General features: G+C 44.9%; 1 protein-coding gene across 2 annotated transcripts in view; it reads left to right on the top strand.

The window, feature by feature from the left end:
• The window catches only part of LOC141075530 (amine oxidase [copper-containing] 3-like), a 41,327-nt gene extending 27,593 nt beyond the window's left edge, over nucleotides 1–13,734 (top strand). For both annotated transcript variants that reach the window (XM_073562621.1, XM_073562620.1), the window contains exons 2-4: nucleotides 7,758–8,043; nucleotides 11,758–11,887; nucleotides 12,958–13,734. In XM_073562621.1, the coding sequence (XP_073418722.1) occupies nucleotides 7,758–8,043; nucleotides 11,758–11,887; nucleotides 12,958–13,245 (704 nt within the window). In that variant the 3' untranslated portion in view covers nucleotides 13,246–13,734. The remainder of the gene's footprint in view (nucleotides 1–7,757; nucleotides 8,044–11,757; nucleotides 11,888–12,957) is intronic.
• Nucleotides 13,735–24,958: the final 11,224 nt, after the last annotated feature.

Genomic DNA, 24,958 nt, shown 5'->3' with positions numbered 1-24,958 from the left:
AATTGTAAAAAATTGGCTCTGTCACTAAGGGGTTAAAACCAACTTAACTACAGTAAACTTAGACACTGGCTGAAGGACTGCCTTTCCCTTGGGCTTAGAGATTAATGCTAATGTTAACTCTTTATAGCCATGATAAAATTGGACCTGGCCTGGTACAAGATATACAATGGGTAATTAAATAAATACACTAAATCATTCATCATTATACAAGCAACTAGCTATGAACCCGTTCTACGCCCGGGTGACGAGCATTTTTATTGGTATATGGTCTCCCATCCTGGTACGTGCTACCCCCCTCCTATCCTGGTATGCATGGCACCTCTCATCCCTATCCTGGCATGCATGGCACCCCTCATCCCTATCCTGGTATGTATGGTACTCCTCATCCCTATCCTGCTATGCATGGCCCCATCATCCCTATAATGGTATGCATGGACCTCTCATCACTAGTCTGGTATGTATGGTCCCCTCACCCCCCAATCCTGGTATGCATGGCACCCCATTCCTCATCCTGGTATACATGGTCCCCTCACCCCCCAATCCTGGTATGCATGGTACCCCCTCATCGCTATCCTGGTATGCATGGTACCCCATCATCCCTATGCTGGTTTGTATGGTCCCCTCACCCCCCAATCCTGTTATACATGGTACCCCCTCATCCATATCCTGGTATTCATGGTTTCCTCACCCCCCAATCCTGGTATGCATGGTACCCTCATCCCTATCATGGTATGCATGGTCCCCTCACCCCCCTTTCCTGGTATGCATGGTCCCCTCACCCCCAATCCTGGAATGCATGGTTCCCCCCACCCCCCAATCCTGGCATGAATGGTCCTCCCCCCCCAATCCTGGTATACATGGTCCCCTCACTTATTATTATTATTTATTGTTATAGCGCCATTTATTCCATGGCGCTTTACATGTAAGGAGGGGTATACATAATAAAAACAAGTACAGTCCTGGAATGCATGGTCCCCCTCAACCCCCAATCCTGGTATGCATGGTACTCTCACCCCCCAATCCTGGTATGCATGGTTCCCTCACCTCCCAATCCTGGTATGCATGGTTCCCTCACCTCCCAATCCTGATATGCATGGTCCCCTCACCCCCCTATCCTGATATGCATGGTCCCCTCACCCCCCTATCCTGGTATGCATGGTTCCCTCACCCCCCAATCCTGGTACTCATGGTCTCCTCACCCCCCAATCCTGGTACGCATGGTCTCCTCACCCCTTAATCCTGGTATGCATGGTCCCCTCACCCCCCAATCCTGGAATGCATGGTCCCCTCACCCCCCTATCCTGGTATACATGGTCCCCTCACCCTCCAATCCTGGTATGCATGGTTCCCTCACCTCCCAATCCTGGTATGCATGGTTCCCTCACCTCCCAGTCCTGATATGCATGGCCCCCTCACCCCCCTATCCTGATATGCATGGTCCCCTCACCCCCCTATCCTGTTTATGCATGGTTCCCTCACCTCCAAATCCTGGAACTCATGGTCTCCTCACCCCCCAATCCTGGTACGCATGGTCTCCTCACCCTCTAATCCTGGTATGCATGGTCCCCTCACCCCCCAATCCTGGAATGCATGGTCCCCTCACCCCCCTATCCTGGTATGCATGGTCCCCTCACCCCCCAATCCTGGTATGCATGGTCTCCTCACCCCCCAATCTTGGTGTGCATGGTCTCCTCACCCCCCAATCCTGGTATGCATGGTCTACTCACCCCCCAATCCTGGTATGCATGGTCCCCTCACCCTCCAATCCTGATATGCATGGTCCTCTCACCCCCCAATCTTGGTATGCATGGTACTCTCACCCCCCCTTTCCTTGTATGCATGGTCCTCTCACCTCCCTTTCCTGGTATGCATGGTCCCCTCATCCCCCTTTTCCTGATATGCATGGTCCTCTCACCCCCCTATCCTGATATGTATTGTCCCCCTCACACCTATTAAACTGCACACATAAAAAAAAGCATTTATACTCTTTCCTGTGTTCCAGCGCTGTCCTGTTCTGTCTGTCAGGTCTCGGGGGAAGAGTGTGGGGGAGGATTGTGGCATCAGAGTATGTGCATGCCCATACCGCGCTGTCCGTCGCCATATTGATGAAGACACACTGCAAATGTGTCTTCAGTAAAATGGCGCTGGATAGTGCTATGCGCATGCACGATTCTCACGCGCACTCCTGCCCCGGTCTCCGAAAGAAGAGAAGCACCGTGGCAACGCTCCTTCCGGTCAGGTAAGTATGTATGGCGCCAGAGATCGCGGTATGCAGTGTCTACGCATACCTCCATCTCCGGCGCCATACCTGTTACCTGTAATACTGGATGCCTCATTCTGTCTGGATCCAGACTGCGCAGGCACATCACGCTTGCGCAGTCTATAAAGGCTTCAGACAGAGTGACGCTCCCAGCGTTATAGATAATTAAAGAAAATGTTCTAGGACAGTGATTATAACAGGGCGGGAGGGCGGGTGATGTTTCCTCCAGTTCATCCGGTGAGAGAAAGAGGGAGAAGGACAGTTACCTCCTCTACAGTGAAGGAAATAATTATTTGACAAATATTTTATCCCTCTGGCAAACAAGACTTAATGCTTGGTGGCAAAACCCTTGTTGGCAAGCACAGCAGTCAGACGTTTTTTGTAGTTGATGATCAGGTTTGCACGCATGTCAGGAGGAATTTTGGTCCACCTCCTCATTGCATATCATCTCTAAATCATTAAGATTTTGAGGCTATCACTTGGCAACTCGGAGCTTCAACTTACGCCATAAGTTTTCTATGGGACTAAGGTCTGGAGACTGGCTTGGCCACTCCATGACCTTAATGTGCTTATTTTTAAGCCACTTCTTTGTTGCCTTGGCTGTATGTTTTGGGTCATTGCCTTGCTGGAAGACCCAGCCACGACCCATTTTTAATGTCCTGGCGGAGGGAAGGGGGTTGTCACTCAGGATTTTATGGTACATGGCTCCATCCATTCTCCCATTGATGCAGTGAAGTAGTCCTGTGGCCTTAGCAGAGAAACACCCCCAAAACATAATGTTTGCACCTCCATGCTTGACAGTGGGGACGTTGTTCTTTGGATCATAGCCAGCATTTCTCTTCCTCCAAACACGGCGAGTTGAGTTAATTCCAAAGAGCTCAATGTTTGTCTCATCTGACAACAGCACCTTCTCCCAATCACTCACAGAATCATCCAGGTGTTCATTGGCAAACTTCAGATGGGCCTGCACATGTGCCTTCTTGAGCAGGGGAACCAAGTTTAACCCCTTAATGCCCCGTTACGTGCAACGATATTGTGAACGATATCGTTGCAACGTCACCAGTTTTGTGACGTTGCAGCGATGTCGAAAGGCTGTTTACCCTGGATACCAGTGTGCACACTGGTCCTGATTGCGGGTGAGTCTGCCTGTGTGACAGCTCACCAGCGATCAGCTAACTATGTCCCAGTGATCCCATCCACGTCGGATCGTTGGTGGGATCGCTGACACACTGAAGCGTGTAACGAGGCCTTTAGTGACGGAGCCAATTTGCAGCTTAATGACCAGGTCAATTTTTACAATTTTGACCACTGTCATTTTATGAGGTTATAACTCTGGAATGCTTTAACGGATCCAGCTGATTCTGAGAATGTTTTTTCATGACATATTTTACTTCATAATAGTGGTAACATTTCTTCGATATGACTTGTTTTTATTTATGAAAAAAATGGAAATATGGCGAAAATTTTTAAAATTTTGCAATTTTCGAACTTTTAATTTTTATGCCCTTAAATCAGAGAGATATGTCACACAAAATACTTAATAAATAACATTTCACACATGTCTACTTTACATCAGCACAATTTTGGAAACAAAATTTTTTTGTTATGAACTTATAAGGGTTCAAATTTGACCAGCGATTTCTCATTTTTACAGCCAAATTTACAAAACCATTTATTTTAGGGACCACATCCCATTTGAAGTCTTTTTGAGGGGTCAATATGACAGAAAATACCCAAAAGTGACACCATTCTAAAAACTGCACCCCTCAAGGTGCTCAAAACCACATTCAAGAAGTTTATTAACCCTTTATGTGCTTCACAGGAACTAAAGCAATGTGGAAGGAAAAAATTAACATTCAACTTTTTTTTACAAACATTTTACTTCAGAACCCATTTTTTTTTATTTTCACAAGTGTAAAAAGAGAAAATGAAGCACCAAATTTGTTGTGCAATTTCACCTGAATATGCCGATGCCGCTTATGTGGGGGTAAACTGCTGTTTGGGTCCACGGCAGGGGTTGGAACAGAAGGAGCGCTGTTTGACTTTTTTAATGCAGAATTGGCTGGAATTGAGATCGGATGCCATGTAGAGTTTGGAGGTTTGGAGAGCCCCTGATGTGCCTAAACAGTGGAAAGCCTCAAGTGACACGATTTTGGAAACTAGACTGTTGTGAGCTCATTTTCTCGTTCACCTTTGATGTCCGATGAACTCCCTCTGCTGGTGAAAGGAGTTGGTGAAACTGATTTGGATGGGAGAAACCTGTCATCTGAACAGGTGGATTGCGATTGGACATCCGGAATCTCTGAGTGGATATAAGGCAGCCAACGCCCTGTAGGGTTACTGGTGATTTCTCTGCTCTGAGCTCTGGCCTCCAGTTCAGTTCCTGTCTTCTAAAGCTAAGGTTTGCTCTGTTATTGTTCCATGAGATTTTGTCTGATTTGCTTAGATTTGTGTTCTGCTAGCCCCGGCAGGGGGTCTGCTGAATTTCCATTTTTGTCCATGATCGGTTAAATCTCTTTTGCTCTGTCTTCAGAATATATCAGAGTGCTGATATAGGGATTTTGAAGTCTAGTGACTTCAGGGCCGTTTTTCCTATCAGACGTGTTGGGACATTTTTGGTAGGGTTTTTGCGGATTGCAGCCAGCATCTTTTCTGTCCTTTCCTATCTAGTTAGTTGGCCCCATCATTTGCTCTGCCTGTCTTCTGTCTGTGTTTGTGTTTTCATCTGTTTTCACCGACAATACATGTTGGGGGCTGTCTATTGTTTTGGGGTCTGCTCTGGGGCAGTTTAGATTTCCCCTTTCTTTCTTTAGGCTTATTTAGTTCTCCGTCTGTGAAGAGGCATCTAGGACCACCGTAGGAACGCTCCACGGATACTGTTAGTTGTTGTGAATAGGATCAGGGGTCTGCAATCCGCTAGCTACCAACCTCTCCGGTTTTCTGGACTTAACGTGCATTTTTGTTTTTTCCTCCTCCGGTGACTCATTCATAACACTAGACCCCTTAAGGAACTTATCTAGATGTGTAGTGAGCACTTTGAACATTCAAGTGCTTCACAGAAGTTAATAACGTAGAGCCGTGAAAATAAAAAAGTCATTTTTTCCACAAAAATGATCTTTTTGCCCCCAAATTTTTATTTTCACAAAGGTAACAGGAGAAAGTAGACCCCCCAAAGTTGTTGGGCAATTTGTCCTGAGTACACCGATACCCCATTTGTGGGGGTAAACCACTGTTTGGGCACACGGCAGAGCTCAGAAGGGAAGGAGAGCTGTTTGACTTTTTCAATGCAGAATTGGCTGGAATTGAGATCGGATGCCATGTCATGTTTCGAGAGCCCCGATGTGCCTAAACACTGGAAACACCCCACAAGTGATAGCATTTTGGAAACTAGACCCCCCAAAGAGCTTATCTACATGTGTGGTGAACCCCCAAGTGCTTCACAGTTTATAATGCAAAGTCGTGAAAATAAAAAATCATTTTTTTCCACAAAAATGTTTTTTAGCCCCCAATTTTTTATTTTCACAAGGGTAACAGGAGAAATTAGACTCCCAATGTTTGTGTGTAATTTGTCCCGAGTACACTGATGCCCCATATGTTGGGGTAAACCACACGTCGGTGCTCGGAAGGGAGGGAGCACCATTTAACTTTTTGAATGCAAAATTGGCTGGAATCAATGGTGGCGCCATGTCACATTTGGAGACCCTCTGATGTGCCTAAATAGTGGAAATCCCTCAATTCTAACTCCAACCCTAACCCCAACACACACCTAACCCTAACCACAACCCTAACCCTAATTCCAACCATAACCCTAACCACAACCCTAACCCCTACCCTAACCACAATCCTAACCATAACCCTAACCACAAACCTAACCCTAATCCCAACCCTAACCTTAATCCCAACCCTAACCCCTAATCCTAAACCCTAATCCCAACCCTAACCCTAATTCCAACCCTAACCCTAATGCTAACCCTAATGGTAAAATGAAAATAAATATATTTTCTTTATTTCATTATTTTTCCCCACCTATGGGGGTGATAAAGGGGGTTTATTTACTACTTTTTTTTATTTTGATCACTATGATAGGGTCTATCACAGTGACCATAATGAACCAATAGGAAAAATCCTCCTATTGTTGCCGGGTGCCGGCTGGCAGATCTCGGCGGGCGCACTGCACATGCACCCGCCATCTTCTTCCCGGAAGAAGATGGCTGCGCCCATGGAGGGGAAGCACACGGGGGGATCGAGGACCCTATTTCTCCTCTGATGTGCGATCACATCAGAGGAGAGAGAAATTAAATTGCACATTGGACTTTTTTTGCGGTCGCCGTTATACGGTTAATAACGGCGATCACAAAAGCGGGTCAGAAAAAAACGACCCGAATTATGTTCTCTGGGGTCTCGGCTTGAGATCAACAAGTTCCCCCCATGTAGTTTTAGGCTGATCTCTCACCTTCCTCATGATCAGTCATTTTGTATTACTTACATTTTCTTACTATTGCACCAACAGTTCTCTCCACACCCAGCATCTTACGTATGGATTTGTAGCCCAATTCATCAGCTTTGTGCAAGTCTATGATCTTGTCCCTGATATCCTTAGAAAGCTCTTTGGTCTTGCCCATGTTGTAGAGATTAGAGTATCACTGATTAATTGAGTCTGTGGACAGGAGTCTTTTATAAAGGTGACTATGTAAGACAGCTGTCTTTAATGCAGGTAACAAGATGATTAGGAGCGTCTAATTGGTTCTGTAAGAGCCAGAACTCTTAATGGTTGGTAGGGGATCAAATACTTATTTCTCACTGCAAAATGCTAATAAATGTATATAATTTATACTATGTGATTTTCTGGATTTAATTTTTGATATTCTATCTCTCAATGTTAAAATTAACCTACCCTTAAAATTATAAACTGTTCATGTCTTTGTCAGTGGGCAAACTTACAAAATCAGCAAGGGATCAAAAATAATCACTTCCTTCACTGTATATAAGCCCTCCCTCCTCATAGTAACACACCAGGCACAGACATACTGTGCTCCTTCCTCTTAAAGCAACATCACTCTTGCTTAAAATCTACACCACTATACAAACAAAGCTGCAGGAGTAAAGGTTCACCCCTTCCAAAGTCATGTCCTCCTCCGCTTAGCGCTCAGGTGGTTTCTTTACTAGGTGATTTGGAGTTAATGATCCTTACATCTGATGGCCTTAGAGATTGCACAGAATTGGAAAATATGACTTTGTGTCTCGTATTACAGCCCTTCTTCATTGAGGTGAATGGGGTTGAGCTATAATACCACACGCTCTGTAGACAGGTATGGCAATGCTTATGGTAGAAAATATCCATGTTTTTCTAATCCTTCCCGAACCTTTTCTAGAAAACTCAGTAAGTACATGAGGACAAATACTGAGCAGACGAAAAGTCACTTTTCTTTGATGCGCTTTCTGTCATTTATGATTATGCATGATATCTAATTAACCCTATGTGAGTTTTTGCCTGTAGGAATAAATAATTCTCTGGTTGCTCATGATATGGAGTTTGAAGAACTGAAGGTTCCCTGGAGTCCAGAAAGGCAATTGCAGCAAACTAAACTTACCAAGAAAGTGCTTATATCTGAAAACCAGGCAGCATTTGAACAACATGGCCACATGCCTCGTTACATGCAGTTTGCCAGCAAACAGAAGAATAAGTGGAATCATGAGCGCTCTTATAGGATCCAGATGGTCAGCTTTGCAGGAGATTATCTTCCAGAGAAAAGTTCTATACACAACTCGATGAATTGGGCCAAGTAAGTGCAATGTTGTAATGTCATGCATTACACTGGTCAACAGCATTTTTGGTGCCAAAGATATTTCATCGAATTTAGGGTATTTTTGGGGTGCTGATTCTGAATATGTCATCAGTTTTGCCAGATTGGCTCAAGTTTTTGAGATTTTTGGTATCTTATTTATAGCACTTGTTGGTAAATGCGACGCATCATCTCATTAATTTCTTTGGATTAGTACTTGAACTGAGCAGTTCTCAATATAGTTTTGTGTTAATTAGTGTTCTAAAAGTTTGTTCATAGCTTGATTTTTGCACTAACTTTATGTTGTTGTCTGTTTTCCAGTGAAAAGCATGAACTCATCATGAAGAAGTTGTCTTAACGATCCAGACTCATTCTGTTACATTTGTGGTGAATATACACTGCCAAAACATAGAAGAAACATAACACACTTCGTAAAAAAAGTGTATTTTGCCTATTTTGGGGTTATGCTTGGGGACCAAGACAAGTTTTGGGCACCACACATAGTGTGCAAAGCATGTATCGAATTATTACGAAAATGGAGCAAAGGACAAAGAAAAAGCTTCAAATTTGGTGTTCCAATGGTGTGGAGAGAGCCAAAAAATCATCATGATGACTGTTATTTATGGTAAACACAGGTACAGGCACATCTTCACAATGAGGGACAGGCCTTCTTGCAGATTCCATGTTACTCCCATTTTCGTTTCTTATGCTTATTGAATCCTTGCACTTGCACTGCACAGAAATAACAGTCATCATGATGATTTTTTGGCTCTCTCCACACCATTGGAACACCAAATTTGAAGCTTTTTCTTTGTCCTTTGCTCCATTTTCGTAATAATTCGATACATGCTTTGCACACTATGTGTGGTGCCCAAAACTTGTCTTGGTCCCCAAGCATAACCCCAAAATAGGCAAAATACACTTTTTTTACGAAGTCTGTTATGTTTCTTCTATGTTTTGGCAGTGTATATTCACCACAAATGTAACAGAATGAGTCTGGATCGTTAAGACAACTTCTTCATGATGAGTTCATGCTTTTCACTGGAAAACAGACAACAACATAAAGTTAGTGCAAAAATCAAGCTATGAACAAACTTTTAGAACACTAATTAACACAAAACTATATTGAGAACTGCTCAGTTCAAGTACTAATCCAAAGAAATTAATGAGATGATGCGTTGCATTTACCAACAAGTGCTATAAATAAGATACCAAAAATCTCAAAAACTTGAGCCAATCTGGCAAAACTGATGACATATTCAGAATCAGCACCCCAAAAATACCCCAAATTCATTAAAATATTTTGGACACCAGAAAAAAAATTTTTTTTCGTTGACCTGTGTTATCTATCATCTGTACACTAGAGAATCACAGGGGCTTGTTTAACACTTCTAATCAAGTGACAATTCTTATTATCAAGTGACTCTTCTAACAAGTGCGAATTGCCCAAAACATTGAATCATTTTTACTAATGGTAATCTTGAGGGCATTACTCTAAAAATTCGGTATTTTTGTGCCGTGTCCACCCTCTATCTCAGTCAACTCATGACGTCTTCTTTCATAAAAGCTGTGGCGGTGGAGACAGAAGCAGAGTGCCAGTGCTGCACTCACCTCTTGCACAGCACCCATCGCCTGGGATCTATGACTCTTTCAGAGGGGACCATGATGCAAAAAACTAGTGAGTAACTGCTGTCCCCTGTGATAGCCTGTTCCAGGAGGGGCAGTGGATGCTACCGGGAGTTCCTTAAGTTCCCCTGATTCTGCCATTTTTTTTTTTTCATTTTGAGCTGTGTCAGTCTATTGTAGAGGTATTCTCATTTGTTGTTTTAGTAGTTCAGTATGTGAAATCTTTGCTTGCAGTCCTACTAGGCATTTCTTCAGAGTCTTCCCTATTGGCATGTGCTTTCATTCTTCCCTCCCTGCCAAACACAGCTGATCAGGAGTCTATCAGTCTCAGATCCTATCGAGCTCTGATTGGGAGTGTCTTGGAGGGAGCAGTAAGAGTCAGTGATAAGCGGTCATAAAGGAGCACTTACGAAGCAACCCACGGGCAGACAAAGATGTCAGGTCTCCACCGCAGCTCCAGCCAAAAACCTCCAATGGAGGATAGGAGCTATGAGAAAATGGAAAATGGTCTTAGGAGCACAGGAAAGAGACTCAGACTAGAGATGGGTTTAAACCATAACGCGTTTCTACGGAGGATCCGTCTTCATCCACCTGATGATGAAACATCCACCTGATGAAGACGGATCCTCCGTCGAAACGCGATGTGGTTTAAACCCATCTCTTGTCTGAGTCTCTTTCCTGTGCTCCAAAGACCCTTTTCCATTTTCTCATAGGAGGGAGGAGTGACATTTAATGCTCGAAGAGAAGAAACACACAATTGCGCTACAATAAGAGATTTCACATACTGGGCTTCAGATGAAACAAAAGTGAATATCTCTGCAATGGAGCAACACAAACCTACAGCCACAAATAGTTTGCTTAAGTTCGACAGTTTTCAACCCCTCATACCAAGAGGGGCATTCCGGTCAGCCAAAATTGGACACTGATTTTATACAACAGTCTAATGCATTAACAGCAAGATTTTGTCAACGAGGGTACCCTAAGAAGGTCATCTCATCAGCTTATCAGAGAGAGAAGGGCCACAACCAGGTTTCCTTACTTGCCACTAATTAAGGGCATCAGGATTCAAAAATCAGATTCATCTCCAATTACAACAGCCGACTTTGGGGACTCCCATTTTCGGTTTTAAATACTATCTTGATATTTTGCACATTATGTGGTTTCCAAATTGTGACTCTATTATAATATCTTGATATTTTGCAGATTACATATTGTCGGTTTACTCTTATTATATTATGTGAAAGTTATCTAAATGGGGACAGTTCCATTCCTACTTATATTATATTCTTCACTTGACTTTGACATTGATTTATTCCATGGATTTGGTTGTGTTGGTGTCTCTGTATTGTTCTTAAATGTTTTTAATCCTCTTGGGTGTTTTTGTATGTCATTGAGCCAATAAATGTATTTTTCTTTTTGTATAACTTTCTGGAGTGCGCCTTTTCCATTCACTGATCTTCCTCTCTTCAGCACTAACAAGTAATTGGCACAGCTGCAGTATCAAAGGTTGAAAATCAAAGTTGAAAATGTACCTTCCCAGGGATCTTGGGTGCCAGCCCGAAAACACAATGACACAGGCTATATCCAAATATAGAAATTAGGGTGGCACTCACTGTCCCAGTAAAATGTCCTTTATTCGGAATCACATTAAAAAACAGAGGCAGGAGAGTCTTGTGTGGAAACACATCGAACGATGGCCATTTCGCGCTGGTCTGCGCTTCCCGTAGAAGCGCATACCAGCACGAAACGGTTGTCATTCGATGTGTTTCCACACAAGACTCTCCTGCCTCTGTTTTTTAGTGTGATTCCGAATAAAGGACAGTTTACTGGGACAGTGAGTGCCACCCTTTATTCTATATTTGGATACAGACTAAAATGTGAAAAAGGACCCCTACTTACCATGTGACATTTGTAATACTGGTGTTACCTGATGTGGCACAAGGCCTTCTGAGTCCCCCAGACACAAAACCCACCGGGTGCAACAGTTCTTTTCGTAACCTTGTAGCTATGCTTCTCATAGGGTTTAAGGTGGAGGTGAATTTCTTGGACCTGAACTATTGTACCAAAGTATTCCCTTTGTCTTTCCAGATATAAGTTGGCTGTAACCAAACACAAAGAAGAAGAGCAAGTGAGCAGCAGCATTTACAACCAAAATGATCCATGGTCACCAGCAGTTCAGTTCTCTACCTTTATCAACAATGAAAATATTCAAGATGAGGTGAGTGTGTGGGAACCTTAGGCCTCGTCAGTTTCCTTAGCGGCCTTTACATAGTGTCATTTACAGACTGCCTTTTGCAGTGTAGAAATGTAGCCCTGTAATCCATTTGGGCAAAAAACACAACATATATCAAAAGAAATGGGAATAAAACTTTATAGTGATCATTCCTGAATGTGATCCTAGTCCAGCAAGTTCTCTTCATCTCACACACCTCAAATTGTGGACAAGACCATTTAGAAATGTTACAGTTTCATGTGATGCAATTTTCTGCCACTAACTATGCATGCTATAAGTAGCCATACATTTAGATAGTTGATGGTTGAACATTTTTTAACCCCTTCCTGCTGCAACCAATTTTCGTTTTTGTTTTTCCTTCCCCTAATTCCAAGAGTCATAACTTTTTTATTTTTCTATCAGTGTAACCATTTTTTTGAGGGTAAAGTTCTTCTTTTGAATGACACCATTAATTTTTTAAATACAATAGATTGTAAAACATTTTAAAATATTCCAAGTGCAACGATTTGTTAAAAATAAAAATGCTATTCCCCTCTAGATGTTTAGGTTTTGTTTTTATGAAGTTCATTAAAAATGACCAGCAAAAAGACATGGCAGCCATGGGACCTTTCTGCGGGCACAATGGATGCTATTTCAAATTATTGGTGACCTGTGATCATGTTACGGTGAGGCCGATGGGCGCCCGAACAGATGCCTTACAGGATCATGTATCTTAAATGCCGTTGTCCAAGATTGACAGTGAGAGAGGTTTTAACAGCAGTAATAAGAGCTTAGCTCGGATCGCTTCTGTTAGTGACAGATGCTGACTGTGTAACACATCTGACATCTGGGAATGGTGCGGGCTCAGCTCCTGAGCCCCCTCCATATACCTGCACACGGCATGTGGCATACATGTATATCACATGGCAGGGCATATATTAAAAAATTACTCAGCAATCTAGAATTTTGCCAATGAATACATAAATATTTGTTGTTTTGCACCGTTGTTCAGGTTAGCAAGTAGTTTAATACTTGGTCATTGGAATCAAATGTAATACCTTATGTTTTATTTATAGGACTTGGTGGCTTGGGTAACCACTGGTTTCTTGCATATTCCCCATGCAGAAGATATCCCCAACACAGTGACTGCCGGAAATGGAGTGGGCTTTTACCTTAGACCATACAACTATTTCAATGAGGACCCTTCGGTGTTTTCGGAAGATGCTGTGTATTTCCAGCCTCACGATGATCTCACGTCATGCAGCGTCAACCCTCTAGCTTGTCTGTCTCAAACGGCCTCGTGCGCTCCAAAAACATCTCCCTTTACTTACAATGGCTTTGAGAACACATATATTATACTCTAGCAAGCGTGATATCTCTAGGGCTTTAAACTTTATTTTAGTTTATTTTTTTTAACAAACCATAAAAATTGATGAGGCCAAATAAAGGTTTTTAGGACATTTCTAAATTAAATAACAAACTGCATAGAAATTCCACACTAATATAGCCATTGTGGGCATTTTCATAGAAGACGGGTGCATATTGGTGGAAATCTCATCAGCTCCAGAGGTTGGGTAGACAGATATCTGCCTGTTCTTGGACCACCATGTGTAAATGGTTGTAGTAGGGTTTAGATCCCACTTTTTTTTAATAGATAAGGAGGATCAGTTCATCGTACAGCGATTTCCCAGGATTTTGAAAATCATGATGTGCTAGATAAAGTTCCTCTAAAAACTTATAAGCATTAGTATTCTGCCTCATTCATTGTATTTGGTTGAAATATCCACTGTCGTCACATTGTAACCACATCTACTAACACATCTACACATTAAAAAAATTGCTATTGAGCACAACCTTTGGTAGCATGAATGGAGATATTGTACACATTCCTCACCTTCATGGCTCGTTCACACTGGTGTATCACAAGGTCGAGAAAATAATCACAGAAAGCTGTGAGTGCATCCGATATCGGACCATGAGTGCAGTCTGATGTACTCGCACAGAGACAATGGAGAAGATGGAGAAATTAAGTTCTCCATCTTCTCTGCACCTGTGCTGCGATTGTCTCATGCAAGAAAATCAGATCACATTAAGAGGACACTGGAATCAATCTCCGATTGATTGTCTTGCATGCATATACTGTATGGCAGTGTGAGTGAGCCCTAAAGGAAATCTGTCAACAAGTATGTTACAGAACCACTCAGCACCCAGAATATGTTGTGCAGTTATATGTATATATAATAGGTTCCATGTGAGATGCATGTCCCTAATGTATCAGCAGTGTCCGCCCTCCCCCCACCTTTGTAATTCCCACAGTAAACATCCGCAGGCTCCGGCCACCTGCGGCTTTTGTAATGCATGTCTGGCCTGACGCTTGTCTATTGGCCGGCCCTCTGTATCTGTGTGATATATTCTGTGTCCTGTGAGTAAAGTGTTGTCAGACTGGAAATACGTGGAGAAGCAGTGATCTTTTATATGCGCCCATGCACTCAGAGGAATTCCAGCCAGCGTCATTCATTCAGACTCCAGCCAACGCAGAGCGGACCTCCAAAAATACGGGGTGGTACTGAAAGAGGTACCCCAGCTTGGAAGATCCCGTTACACTGGTGGCAGCAGTGGGATTTGATACCCCTTCTACAGGAGGAAAGGAATGAATGGAAAATAACTACCAGAAGTTAAAGAGGACTACATTAAAAGAACTGGTGGAAGCCCGAGGGTTTATCGCCAGCAACAAAACAAAAACGGATTTGATAGCAGCCATCATGGAACACGACAGTGCAGCGCCCCCCAATGTGAAAGTGGAGGAGATGAATTCCAGAGGGAGGTAAAGAACAGACTGGCGTTCTATGGCCCAAACCCTGCAGTAGAGATCATACAAGAGGTGATGGCTGATGTGCGTACTGATCTGAAGGAAAAGATGGCCGAGCGGACCAGGATAGAGCTAGCCAAGATGGAGATGGCAGAGCGGACCAAAGTGGAGCTGGCCAAGATGGAGATGGCAGAGCGGAGAGAGGAGAGTCAGCGAGCAGGGAGAGCTCTGGCCTTCGACCAGGTACCTTCAACAGTAAGCCACAAAAAGATCCAGTATAATGCCTTCCGACAGTTGGGGGAGGCAGAGGAAGACATTGATGGCTTTCGGCAGGACTTTGAGCGACAGTGTGCCCTTCATCAAGTGAAGCCGGAGGAACGGGTTCAGATTCTGGCCAGCAAGCTGACAGGCCGGGCAGCGGACGCCTATCGCACGGTACCTGATGAGGACTGTATGGACTATGAGCGGATCAAAGAAGTGATCTTGGCCCTGTATGCGCTGACACCAGAGGCCTATCGCCAAAAGTTCCGCGGACTTATAAAACGCGTAACCGATACCCACGCTGAATGGGCCTGTAAATTACGGCGGTCACTGCTACAGTGGGTACAAGGGAGCCAAGCAACCACTAAGGAGGACGTCCTCCAGCTCTTCCTGTTAGAGCGATTCTTTAATGGACTAAACCTCGAGACACAGGAATGGCTTCGGGACAGGCGGCCAACGACTCTTGAGGAAGCCTCTCGTCTGGCCGATGAACATCATGATGCCAGGAGGCCGCAGTTCTCCGGATCAAAGGTGGTCACTAGGGGCCCGCCCATGGACCTGGAGGGCCCCAAACCACTGAAGATTGTAGGGGGATCAGCTAGAAACCCGGCCTACCACAGTCCCCCTGGGGCGCGATGCCACACCTGCCATCAGCTGGGCCACCTGCAAAGACAATGCCCCAACCGGACTCAGCATACCCAGTGGCCAAAGGCGGGAACAGCTACCTTCAGCCGGGCTGCTGTACACTGCTACCAAGGCGAAGCTGACCCGGCATTGGGGGCTACGACTAACCAAGGGTGGAAGAGATGGAGGAAGTGCTGCATGAAGTAGACCCCGTGCAGGCAGCCCGGGCAGATAATCGACAACAGCATCGACAGGTCGTGTAGGTTAATGGGAAACGTATGCAGGGACTAAGAGATTCCGGAGCAACTTTGACCCTTGTGAAGCCTCATCTCATCCGGGACCAAGAGACGATGGACCAGACAGTGGCAGTCCATGTAGCAGGGGGAGCCATACATCGACTACCCACTGCCAGGATTCACCTGAACTGGGGAGTCGGGGATGGCCTTGTTGAGGTCGGCTTGATGGAGGATTTGCCTGCAGACGTCTTGCTCGGAAATGACTTGGGGCCCATGTTGTCTGCATTCTCGGTGGCCCCTCTGGCTGAGACCTATCCTGTGACCACCCGGAGACAAGCTCGAGCTGCGGAGGCAGAATCACACTCAGAGAAGGCCCAGGTAAGACATCCCAGCCCTGCACGTATCCCCATAGCCAGACACATTTCTTGGGCCACCCCAGATGAATTTAAGAGGGAGTTACTTGAGGATCCTTCATTGGAGGGATATCGTGGGAAGGCACAGGAGGGGAGAGGAGTACTAGAAGGGGAACAGTTTGTATGGAAGCAGGGACTCCTCTACCGGATCACAGAGCAGCACCACACAGGGAGGTGCCCCAAGAATCCACGGGGTTCTCCCCGTTCGAGCTGGTATACGGGAGACGGGTAAGGGGACCCCTAGACTTAGTGCTGGAACACTGGGAAGGGGAGGGCCTCATAGAAGGGGTACCTATTGTACCCTATGTGCTGGAATTCCGGGACCGCCTACAGGAGCTGACTCAGGCTGTATGTGAGAACATGCAGGCAACCCAGCGGCGCCAGCGCATATGGTACGATCGGAGGGCCAGAGAGTGCACCTTGGAAATAGGACAGAAGGTCCTGGTGTTAGAACCCACTAAGCAGAATAAGTTTCAAGCTGCATGGCAGGGGCCCTACCAGGTAGTGGGGAAAATAGCCGACACGACCTATAATGTCGCCGATTGTGACGACCCCAGGGTTATCCGCATGTTCCACGTGAATATGCTGAAGCCCTACCGGTAGCGCCCTGAAGAGGTAGTGGCCATCTGTGCACCTGAAGCAGAGGATTTAGCCGGACTTCCCTTGCTGGATGTCTTAGGGGAAAGGACTCAGTCTAAAACATGGGACCAGGTACACTTGGGTGAAGACCTAGGCCCCCGGGAGAGACAGCTGGCGGAGGCGTTGTTAAGGCTGCGACAGAGGATGTTTTCAGAGAGACCGGGGTACGCTCGCCTGGCACAACACAAGGTTGAGACCCAGGATCAGACCCCCCTGTGACAAAACCCCTTCCGCGTCCCTGAGTCTGTACGAGAGGGGATGCGACAAGAGATACAAGAGATGTTGCGTTTAGGGGTCATTGAAGAGTCAGATAGTCCCTGGGCATCCCCCGTAGTGTTAGTGCCCAAGAAGGATGGGACTACACGGTTTTGTGTAGACTATCGTAAGCTCAATGAGAAAACAGTGGCGGATGCATACCCCATGCCGCGTGTGGATGAGTTGTTAGACCGGCTGGCAGGGGCAAAGTATTTGACCACCATCGATCTATGCAAAGGCTACTGGCACATTCCCCTTAGTCCTGACGCTATTCCCAAGTCGGCATTTGTCACCCCGTTCGGCTTATTCCAGTTTCGAGTTATGCCATTCGGGATGAAGAATGCCTCGGCGACCTTCCAAAGGCTGGCTGACCGGCTTCTGGATGGTCTCCAGGACTATGCTTGTGCCTACCTGGACGACATCGCCATCTACAGTGCGACATGGGAAGAGCATCTAAATCACCTAGAAACAGTATTGGACAGGATCCACCAGGCTGGAATCACCCTGAACCCAAACAAGTGTCACGTGGGCAAAGCAGAGGTTCAGTATTTAGGGCCTTGGGTGGGAAGTGGGAAACAGCGAGCAGAACCAGCCAAGATTGAGGCCATAGCCAAATGGCCCATGCCACGCACTAAAACCCAGGTCATGGCGTTTCTAGGGACAGCGGGGTATTACAGGAAATTCGTTCCCAATTACAGCAGCGTAGCCAAGCCCCTCACTGATTTAACCCGTAAGAATCAACCCCGCCAGGTAACCTGGACCTCAGAGTGTGAGGAAGCCTTCCGCCAACTAAAGGACGCCCTCACCAATACCCCTGTATTGGCCGCACCCGATCCAACTACACGTTTCCTTGTTCATACAGACGCTTCTATGTTTGGATTGGGGGCAGTACTGAGCCAAGTCGGGCCGGACGGCCAAGAACACCCCGTAGCTTACCTGAGTCGGAAACTACTGCCCCGTGAAGTAAGCTATGCGGCCATCGAGAAGGAGTGCCTGGCGGTAGTATGGGCACTCAAGAAGTTGCAACCATATTTGTATGGATGACAGTTTTCCCTCCTAACGGACCATAATCCCCTAGTCTGGCTTAATCGGGTCTCTGGAGACAACGCCAGATTGCTGCGGTGGAGTTTAGCCCTACAACCTCTGGACTTCACCATCCACTACAGACCCGGCAAACAAAATGGTAACGGCGATGGACTAAGTCGACAAACGGAACTTGTACCAACCCCATAAACTTCGGTCATCCCCAAACCGATCCGTTGAGGATCAGACTGTGTATGCCGATCGCGTCGCTGAAAAGGGGAGCCGTGTTACAGAACCACTCAGCACCCAGAATATGTTGTGCAGTTATATGTATATATATTAGGTTCCATGTGAGATGCATGTCCCTAATGTATCAGCAGTGTCCGCCCTCCCCCCACCTTTGTAATTCCCACAGTAAACATCCGCAGGCTCCGGCCACCTGCGGCTTTTGTAATGCATGTCTGGCCTGACGCTTGTCTATTGGCCGGCCCTCTGTATCTGTGTGATATATTCTGTGTCCTGTGAGTAAAGTGTTGTCAGACTGGAAATACATGGAGAAGCAGTGATCTTTTATATGCGCCCATGCACTCAGAGGAATTCCAGCCAGCGTCATTCATTCAGACTCCAGCCAACGCAGAGCGGACCTCCGAAAATACGGGGTGGTACTGAAAGAGGTACCCCAGCTTGGAAGATCCCGTTACAAGGTATTTAATATTTAATCTGAGAGCAGCATGATGGAATGGCAGAGATCCTGATAGCTGCCATGTACCACTTACTGGGCTGTTTTAATAATAATAAAATCAATGTTTTATCAGCAGGATATTATCACTAAAGGACTAGCTGTCTCATGCTTTGTAGTACTCTTCTCTGTAAAATCCCGCACCTACCACTGATTGGCAGGTTTCTGCCCATGCACATAGTACCCAGACATCTAACAACCAGTGGTGTGGGCGAGGTAATACAGAGCTCAGAATTCAGAGAACCGGTAGATCTGCAGCAGAGAAAACTGATTTTTATCAAAATTACAGCAAGGAGCCCAGTAATTGACACATTGCTGGAATCAGGGTCTATGGCCCTATAGTACAGTATTCTGCCCTTACATAGCAAAATCCTGGTGACAGATTCCTTTTAAGGGCTCATTCAGATGTTAATTTTTCACACATGAGTTGTATCCGTGTATTTCACAGGTAGAACTCGTATTATGTTCTATGGGCTGTTCACATGTTTGTGTATTTTTGCAAACTGAGACATTTCCGATTTTGATCCCAATAACTGACCAAACTTGCCTATGTAAGTTTATGGGTCCATGACAAAATCGGACAGCACTTGGATGTCATCTGTCTTCTGTGTTTTCCATGGACTGTCTGATGGCAAAAATATGAGCAACCTGCATCATTTTTTATTTTTTTATTTTTTTTGTATGAGAAAAACTGATTCAACTCTGATAGTAACAACTGAACTGGACAAACTCTGATAAAACTGATAAGCAAAATTGGTGAAATTCAGACCAACTGTTTGCATAAGAGACCAATATCTCACATCTGAATAAGCCATAAGATTCATTTATACTGATAATCGGAAAGCTTGTTTCCCAATTACCTGCTTATCTAAACAGGCTGCCAATCACCTGACGGACAAGCAAAGCACTTGTTGGTCAGGTGAAATGATTTTTTAATATTGCTAATTATCAATGTTCTCCTGTGTAAATAGCACTAGAGTTCGGATTACGATCGCCAGTGATTATTGTATTTGCAATATTTGCCGAACGTCATTGAAGTCAGTAGTACTAGAGCTGAGCGAATATGTTCGGAACTGATCGTCAAACATAAATTCGGCACGAATACGGCAAATTCGGATTCGGCGATCATTTCCGAACATATTCACTCAGCTCTAAACAAGACGTGTGCTGCCATGAAAAATTGCGTTACGTGCACAGAACTATGTATTTCCGATCGTTCTGTGCTCATGGAAGTGCCGTCAGCTTTTTTAAGCAGGTTAGGAAATGACCGCCAATTGGCTTGCATGTAGGTGCCATGCATTTTCCCCATCAAGGCTCCAGTGAAAGACAATTGCGGTAAATTGGTACAAATTAAAAGGGATTTGAGTGAATACATTTTTTTTAAAAAGTGAATCAAATTATAAACTCAAGAACAAAACATGAGGGATACTGGATACTATACATTTGTGTATTTCTCCTTGCCAAATAAAAAGAATATCTCAACAAAAATTCTAGCGCTGCATTTATTTATTTGCTCAATGTTTTCAACTGATCAGCTGTCGAGGCTGCGTCCCATGTTGCCCGGCGGAAAGAATAGGGGACCGGACAGGTCCCATGACCCGGGAAGAGGGGGCGTGTTTAAGCTGGAAACAGAGCTGAAAGCGTGCAAAGCAGGAGGGAATTTCCTGCCGGCAGCGGGAGCAGAAGCAGGCATGCGGTGCTCTGCAGGGTGACAGACAGCGAGGAGACGAGTCACGGTAGAGATAAAGCGAGCACTCCAGACAGTGAGTGTGCAGAGTGCCGCGCTCCCAGCTAGGCAGAGAGCTGTGCTCGTAAGGAGGCATGTGTGCCAGGTGCAGGGTCCCAAGGTGTGTTCCCCTTTACTGAAAGATGAGCAGTAGCAGCACATGTGTTGGACAGAGACTCCTACAGTGCTCCCTTCTTTGGCTGCACAGATTTATGGACTAGGGCCTCAATGAGTAAAACTGGTGATCGCCCGTTGCCGCCAGAAACTAGACCGTGACTCGCTGAATCCACCTAAGGACGCCATGCCAGCCGTTGCCGGTACTACCACACCCATCAGACTGTATTCGCATGAGAACCAGAGAAGGCCACGATAAGTGCCATTTACATATCAGACTGTAACGGTAACCCTTTGTTTACCCTCTTGTTACTATCCATTGGTTAATGTTATTAGCTCCCTGCGAGGAGACCATTGCCTCCCTTTTCTTTGCTAGCCAATTAAACAACCTTCTTATACAGTCACTGCATTCCCGCACCTCCTTACAATATATCCTAGCAAAATGGCACCAACATCTATGCTGATTGCTAAACAACACTTATAATTTGGTGAATATACAGCTCTGGCAAAAATTAAGAGACCATTTTCAAATGTTCAGTTTATCTGATTTTCCCCTTTAGGTTGGAATCACACATGCAAGAAACTCGAACGAGTCTCACATCTTAATACCCGGCACTGCCGCCGCCACTCGGGAGCGGAGCATGCGGCTGCTTAGAAATACATGCAGCTCCCGAGTGCCGGTGGCAGTGCCGGGTATTAAGATGTGAGACTCGTCCGAGTTTCTCGCATGTGTGATCCCGGCCTTATAGGTATATTTTGAGTAAATTGTTCTTTTAGTCTACAAACTTTTGACAACAAGTCTCCGAATTTCCAAGCAATAAATTTTGTTTTTTTTCTCTGAAAAGGAGAAATGGTGAAAATTAAAAAAAAAACAGTGCTTTCAGACCTCAAATAATGCAAAGAAAACAAGTTCATAATCATTTAGAAACAAAAATACTAATGTTTTAACTCAGGAAGAGTTCAGAAATCAATATTTTGTGGAATATCCATGATTTTTAATCACGGCTTTCATGAGTCTTGGCATGCATGCCACCAGTATTTCACAATTCTTCTGGTGCAAAAATTTAAGCAGTTCTTCTTTGTTTGATGGCTTGTGGCTATTCATCTTCCTCTTGATTACATTCCAGAGGTTTTCAATGGGGTTCAGATCTGGAGAATGGGCTGCCCACAGGGTTTTTATGTGATGGGCTCTTAATTTTTGCCAGAGCTGTACAAATAATGGACCATAATGCGAAAAAGCCATGAAGCGGAAATCTAGAGTGACACAGAGGAAGTGGGTGCAAGACACTGTGGCTTGTACACCTCTCCAGGTCTCCATCTAACCATTAGACTACCATGTGTTGGGCAAAGCTGAAAATTAGACTCATCAGAGAAGATTACCTTACTCCAATCCTCTATGGTCCAATCCTTATGGTCTTTGGCAAACTTCAGCCTGGCTCTCATTTGCTTCTCATTGATGAAAGGCTTTTTTCTAGATTTACATGACTTGAGCCCTGCCTCTAGGAGCCTTTTATGAACTGTTCTTGCTGTGCACTTCACCCCAGCTGCCATTTGCCATTCCTTTTGTAGGTCACTTGATGTCATCCTGTGGTTGCTGAGTGACATTCGAATAAGATGACGGTCATCCCGGTCAGTGGAGGGTTGTTTTCGCCCTATGCCAGTCTGTAGCTTTATTGTCCCCAATATCTGCTGCTTGACCTTGTTGCAATGGACTGCCATCTTAGAAATTGTAAGGGTGGAGGCAACATGATGCTCATTGTATCCCTCTGCTAGTAAAGGCAGATTTGAGCCCTTCTTTTCCTCACTCAAGACTATTCTTTTCAACTCCTTTGGCATGGCTAAAAGTTATTTTTTTATTCCTATTACCATACTTTTGGGATATTACTAGCACTTGTTTTGCCATCCAGCTTGTCCTATTGCAAGAGGATTGTTAACACCACAGCAGGGTTTTATATACTTTCCTTCGTTAAATGAGATCTGGTTCAGGTGATCACATAATCAGAAGCACATTAGGTAGAATGAAGTGTACTCTGGTTGAAATTCAACTGGCACTGGAATGGAATGGCTGTCAGACATGTAGGAAGCTGATTTTTATAAAACTGTGCAGTGTTCTCATAATTTTTACCAGAGCTGTATATTCATTCCATTCAATATGCCTATGAGTAAGGACATATTGGTATAAAACACATGTAAAGGAACGCCGAGATATCCCTGAAGATTCCTTACAGAAGGTCACATTAGTGGAGAAAGACTGCAATCTGCTGGCAAAGCAGACTGAGATAGACCCAGTTTGCACCAGAAGATTTGCAGGAGGAGCAACTTCGTGTACTGAACCTGATCAGATGACCGGTAACCCAGAATTCCTGAGCATAAAAGGCTTGCGCACCAAACAGCAGTGAGATTTGGTGCCAGGAAGGAAAGTGAAGTTTACCAAGCCCAGAGGTGGCGCCGAGGCCAGCGTGACAGGCCTCCTCGGGAAGTTCATGCTGCTAAGGTGCCGGTCACCATCTGATGGAGTCCAGTATACGGTTGACAGCATCCAGAGTTCCGACTGAGTCGGTCAAGTCCAGAATCTGCTCCCTACGTCAGTCAAGGCCCTGAGACCAGATGTTGTTCATCATCCTTTCCGCCCAAGGCTCAAAAGGCTGCCTTTGACGGTCAAGCCACTAAGATCCACAAAGAGGAGACGACTAGAAAAGCATACCAATGGTTGCAGACGATGAGTGCATGAAAGCAGGTCCGTCACTTCCAGCTCTCATAAACGGTGCTGGGAAGGATCCGGTTTAGGACAACAAGTTGAGAGGGAGCAGGTTAGTGCAAGGGAAGCTCAACATGCTTTAACAGACTTTGTCAGAAAAACTTGCATTTGGGCCAAACCTGCAAGATGGACTTATGTGGTAAACCCTGTGATTGGGGCGTATCATCTCTGTGAAAGGGATATTTGTATTAAACAACCCCTGGCAAAAATGATGGAATCACCGGCCTTGGAGGATGTTCATTCAATTATTTTTTTTCTGGAGTACAGTATGTGAAACCTCTGCTTGCAGTCTACCTAGGTGTTTCTTCACAGTCTTTCCCTCCCAGACTCTGCAAATCACAGCTCAGCAGTATCTGAGACTGATAGATCAGCTGCTAAGCTGTGATTGATAGCATCATGGAGGAGTAGGTAAAAACACAAGCAAATGTACCTTGAAAACACTTTGATGAAACACCCAGTTGTACTACAAGCTGAGATTTCACAGTCACATTTGTTTCTTCTGAAGTGCCCTATATCTGCAATGAAGTGGGCAACAGAAAAAAGTAGCAAACCAAAGGGAGCTCAGGGATTATAAATCATAAAACTCTTGTTTGAGCAAGTGATAGGTCCTCTTTCATTTTCATCTAAAATATATATATAAAAAAAACCTACAAATTTGGTATCACCATGGTGCTAGTGACCTGAAAAAAAATCATATTGCAAGGTCAGTTTTACTATACAATGATTGCCGTAAAACAAAGCCTAAAAAATAATGACAGCATTTAATTTTTTATACCGTCACTGAACATAGGAGAAAAGGCTGTCTATTTTCTTTCTATACGATGACTGAATAGCGGAAAGTATCAGTATATTCCCCTCCTCCTGTCTGAACACAACCTACTGACATTCTCTTCCCTCTCCTCTCCTACTGCGCAACCCCCACTGCACAAACTCGCTCAGTCTCACAGAAATCTAAAACACGTTAATTTAAAATCACTCTCTGAGTCCCTTCTCCCTCTCACAGACATAGCTTCCCTTCATGGCACAGATGCTGCTGCCACTTTTTATAACACCACAATAACAGCAACACTTGATTCGGCCGACCCCTCACGCAGAGCAAAACTCGTACAAGCAACAGGCAGCCCTGGCTGTCCAGCTTAACCAAAGAACTGAGACGGGTTTCCAGGGCCGCTGAGCGGAGATGGAAGAGAACCCGTTCTATCGAGCACTTCAACACATACAAGCAGTCCCTTGCCAGCTTCAAGTACACACTCTCTGCTGCAAAACAAACTTACTTTGCATCTCTCATATCCTCCCTGTCTCACAACCCTAAACAGCTTTTCCACACTTTCAATTCTCTACTCCGTCTCACGGCACCTCCTACCTCTCCTCTCATTTCTGCTGAAGACTTTGCCTCCTTCTTTAAGCAGAAGATCGATACGATCAGAGAAAGCTTTGGCCCGAAGCCCCCAATGCCCCTCTTAGCTGCTCAGCCCTGTTC

This window comes from Dendrobates tinctorius, unplaced genomic scaffold (genome assembly GCF_039654945.1).
Source record: "Dendrobates tinctorius isolate UK_male_01 unplaced genomic scaffold, ASM3965494v1 ptg000360l, whole genome shotgun sequence".
Classification (NCBI taxonomy): Eukaryota; Metazoa; Chordata; class Amphibia; order Anura; family Dendrobatidae; genus Dendrobates; species Dendrobates tinctorius.
This window is presented reverse-complemented; position numbering and strand designations above follow the sequence as displayed.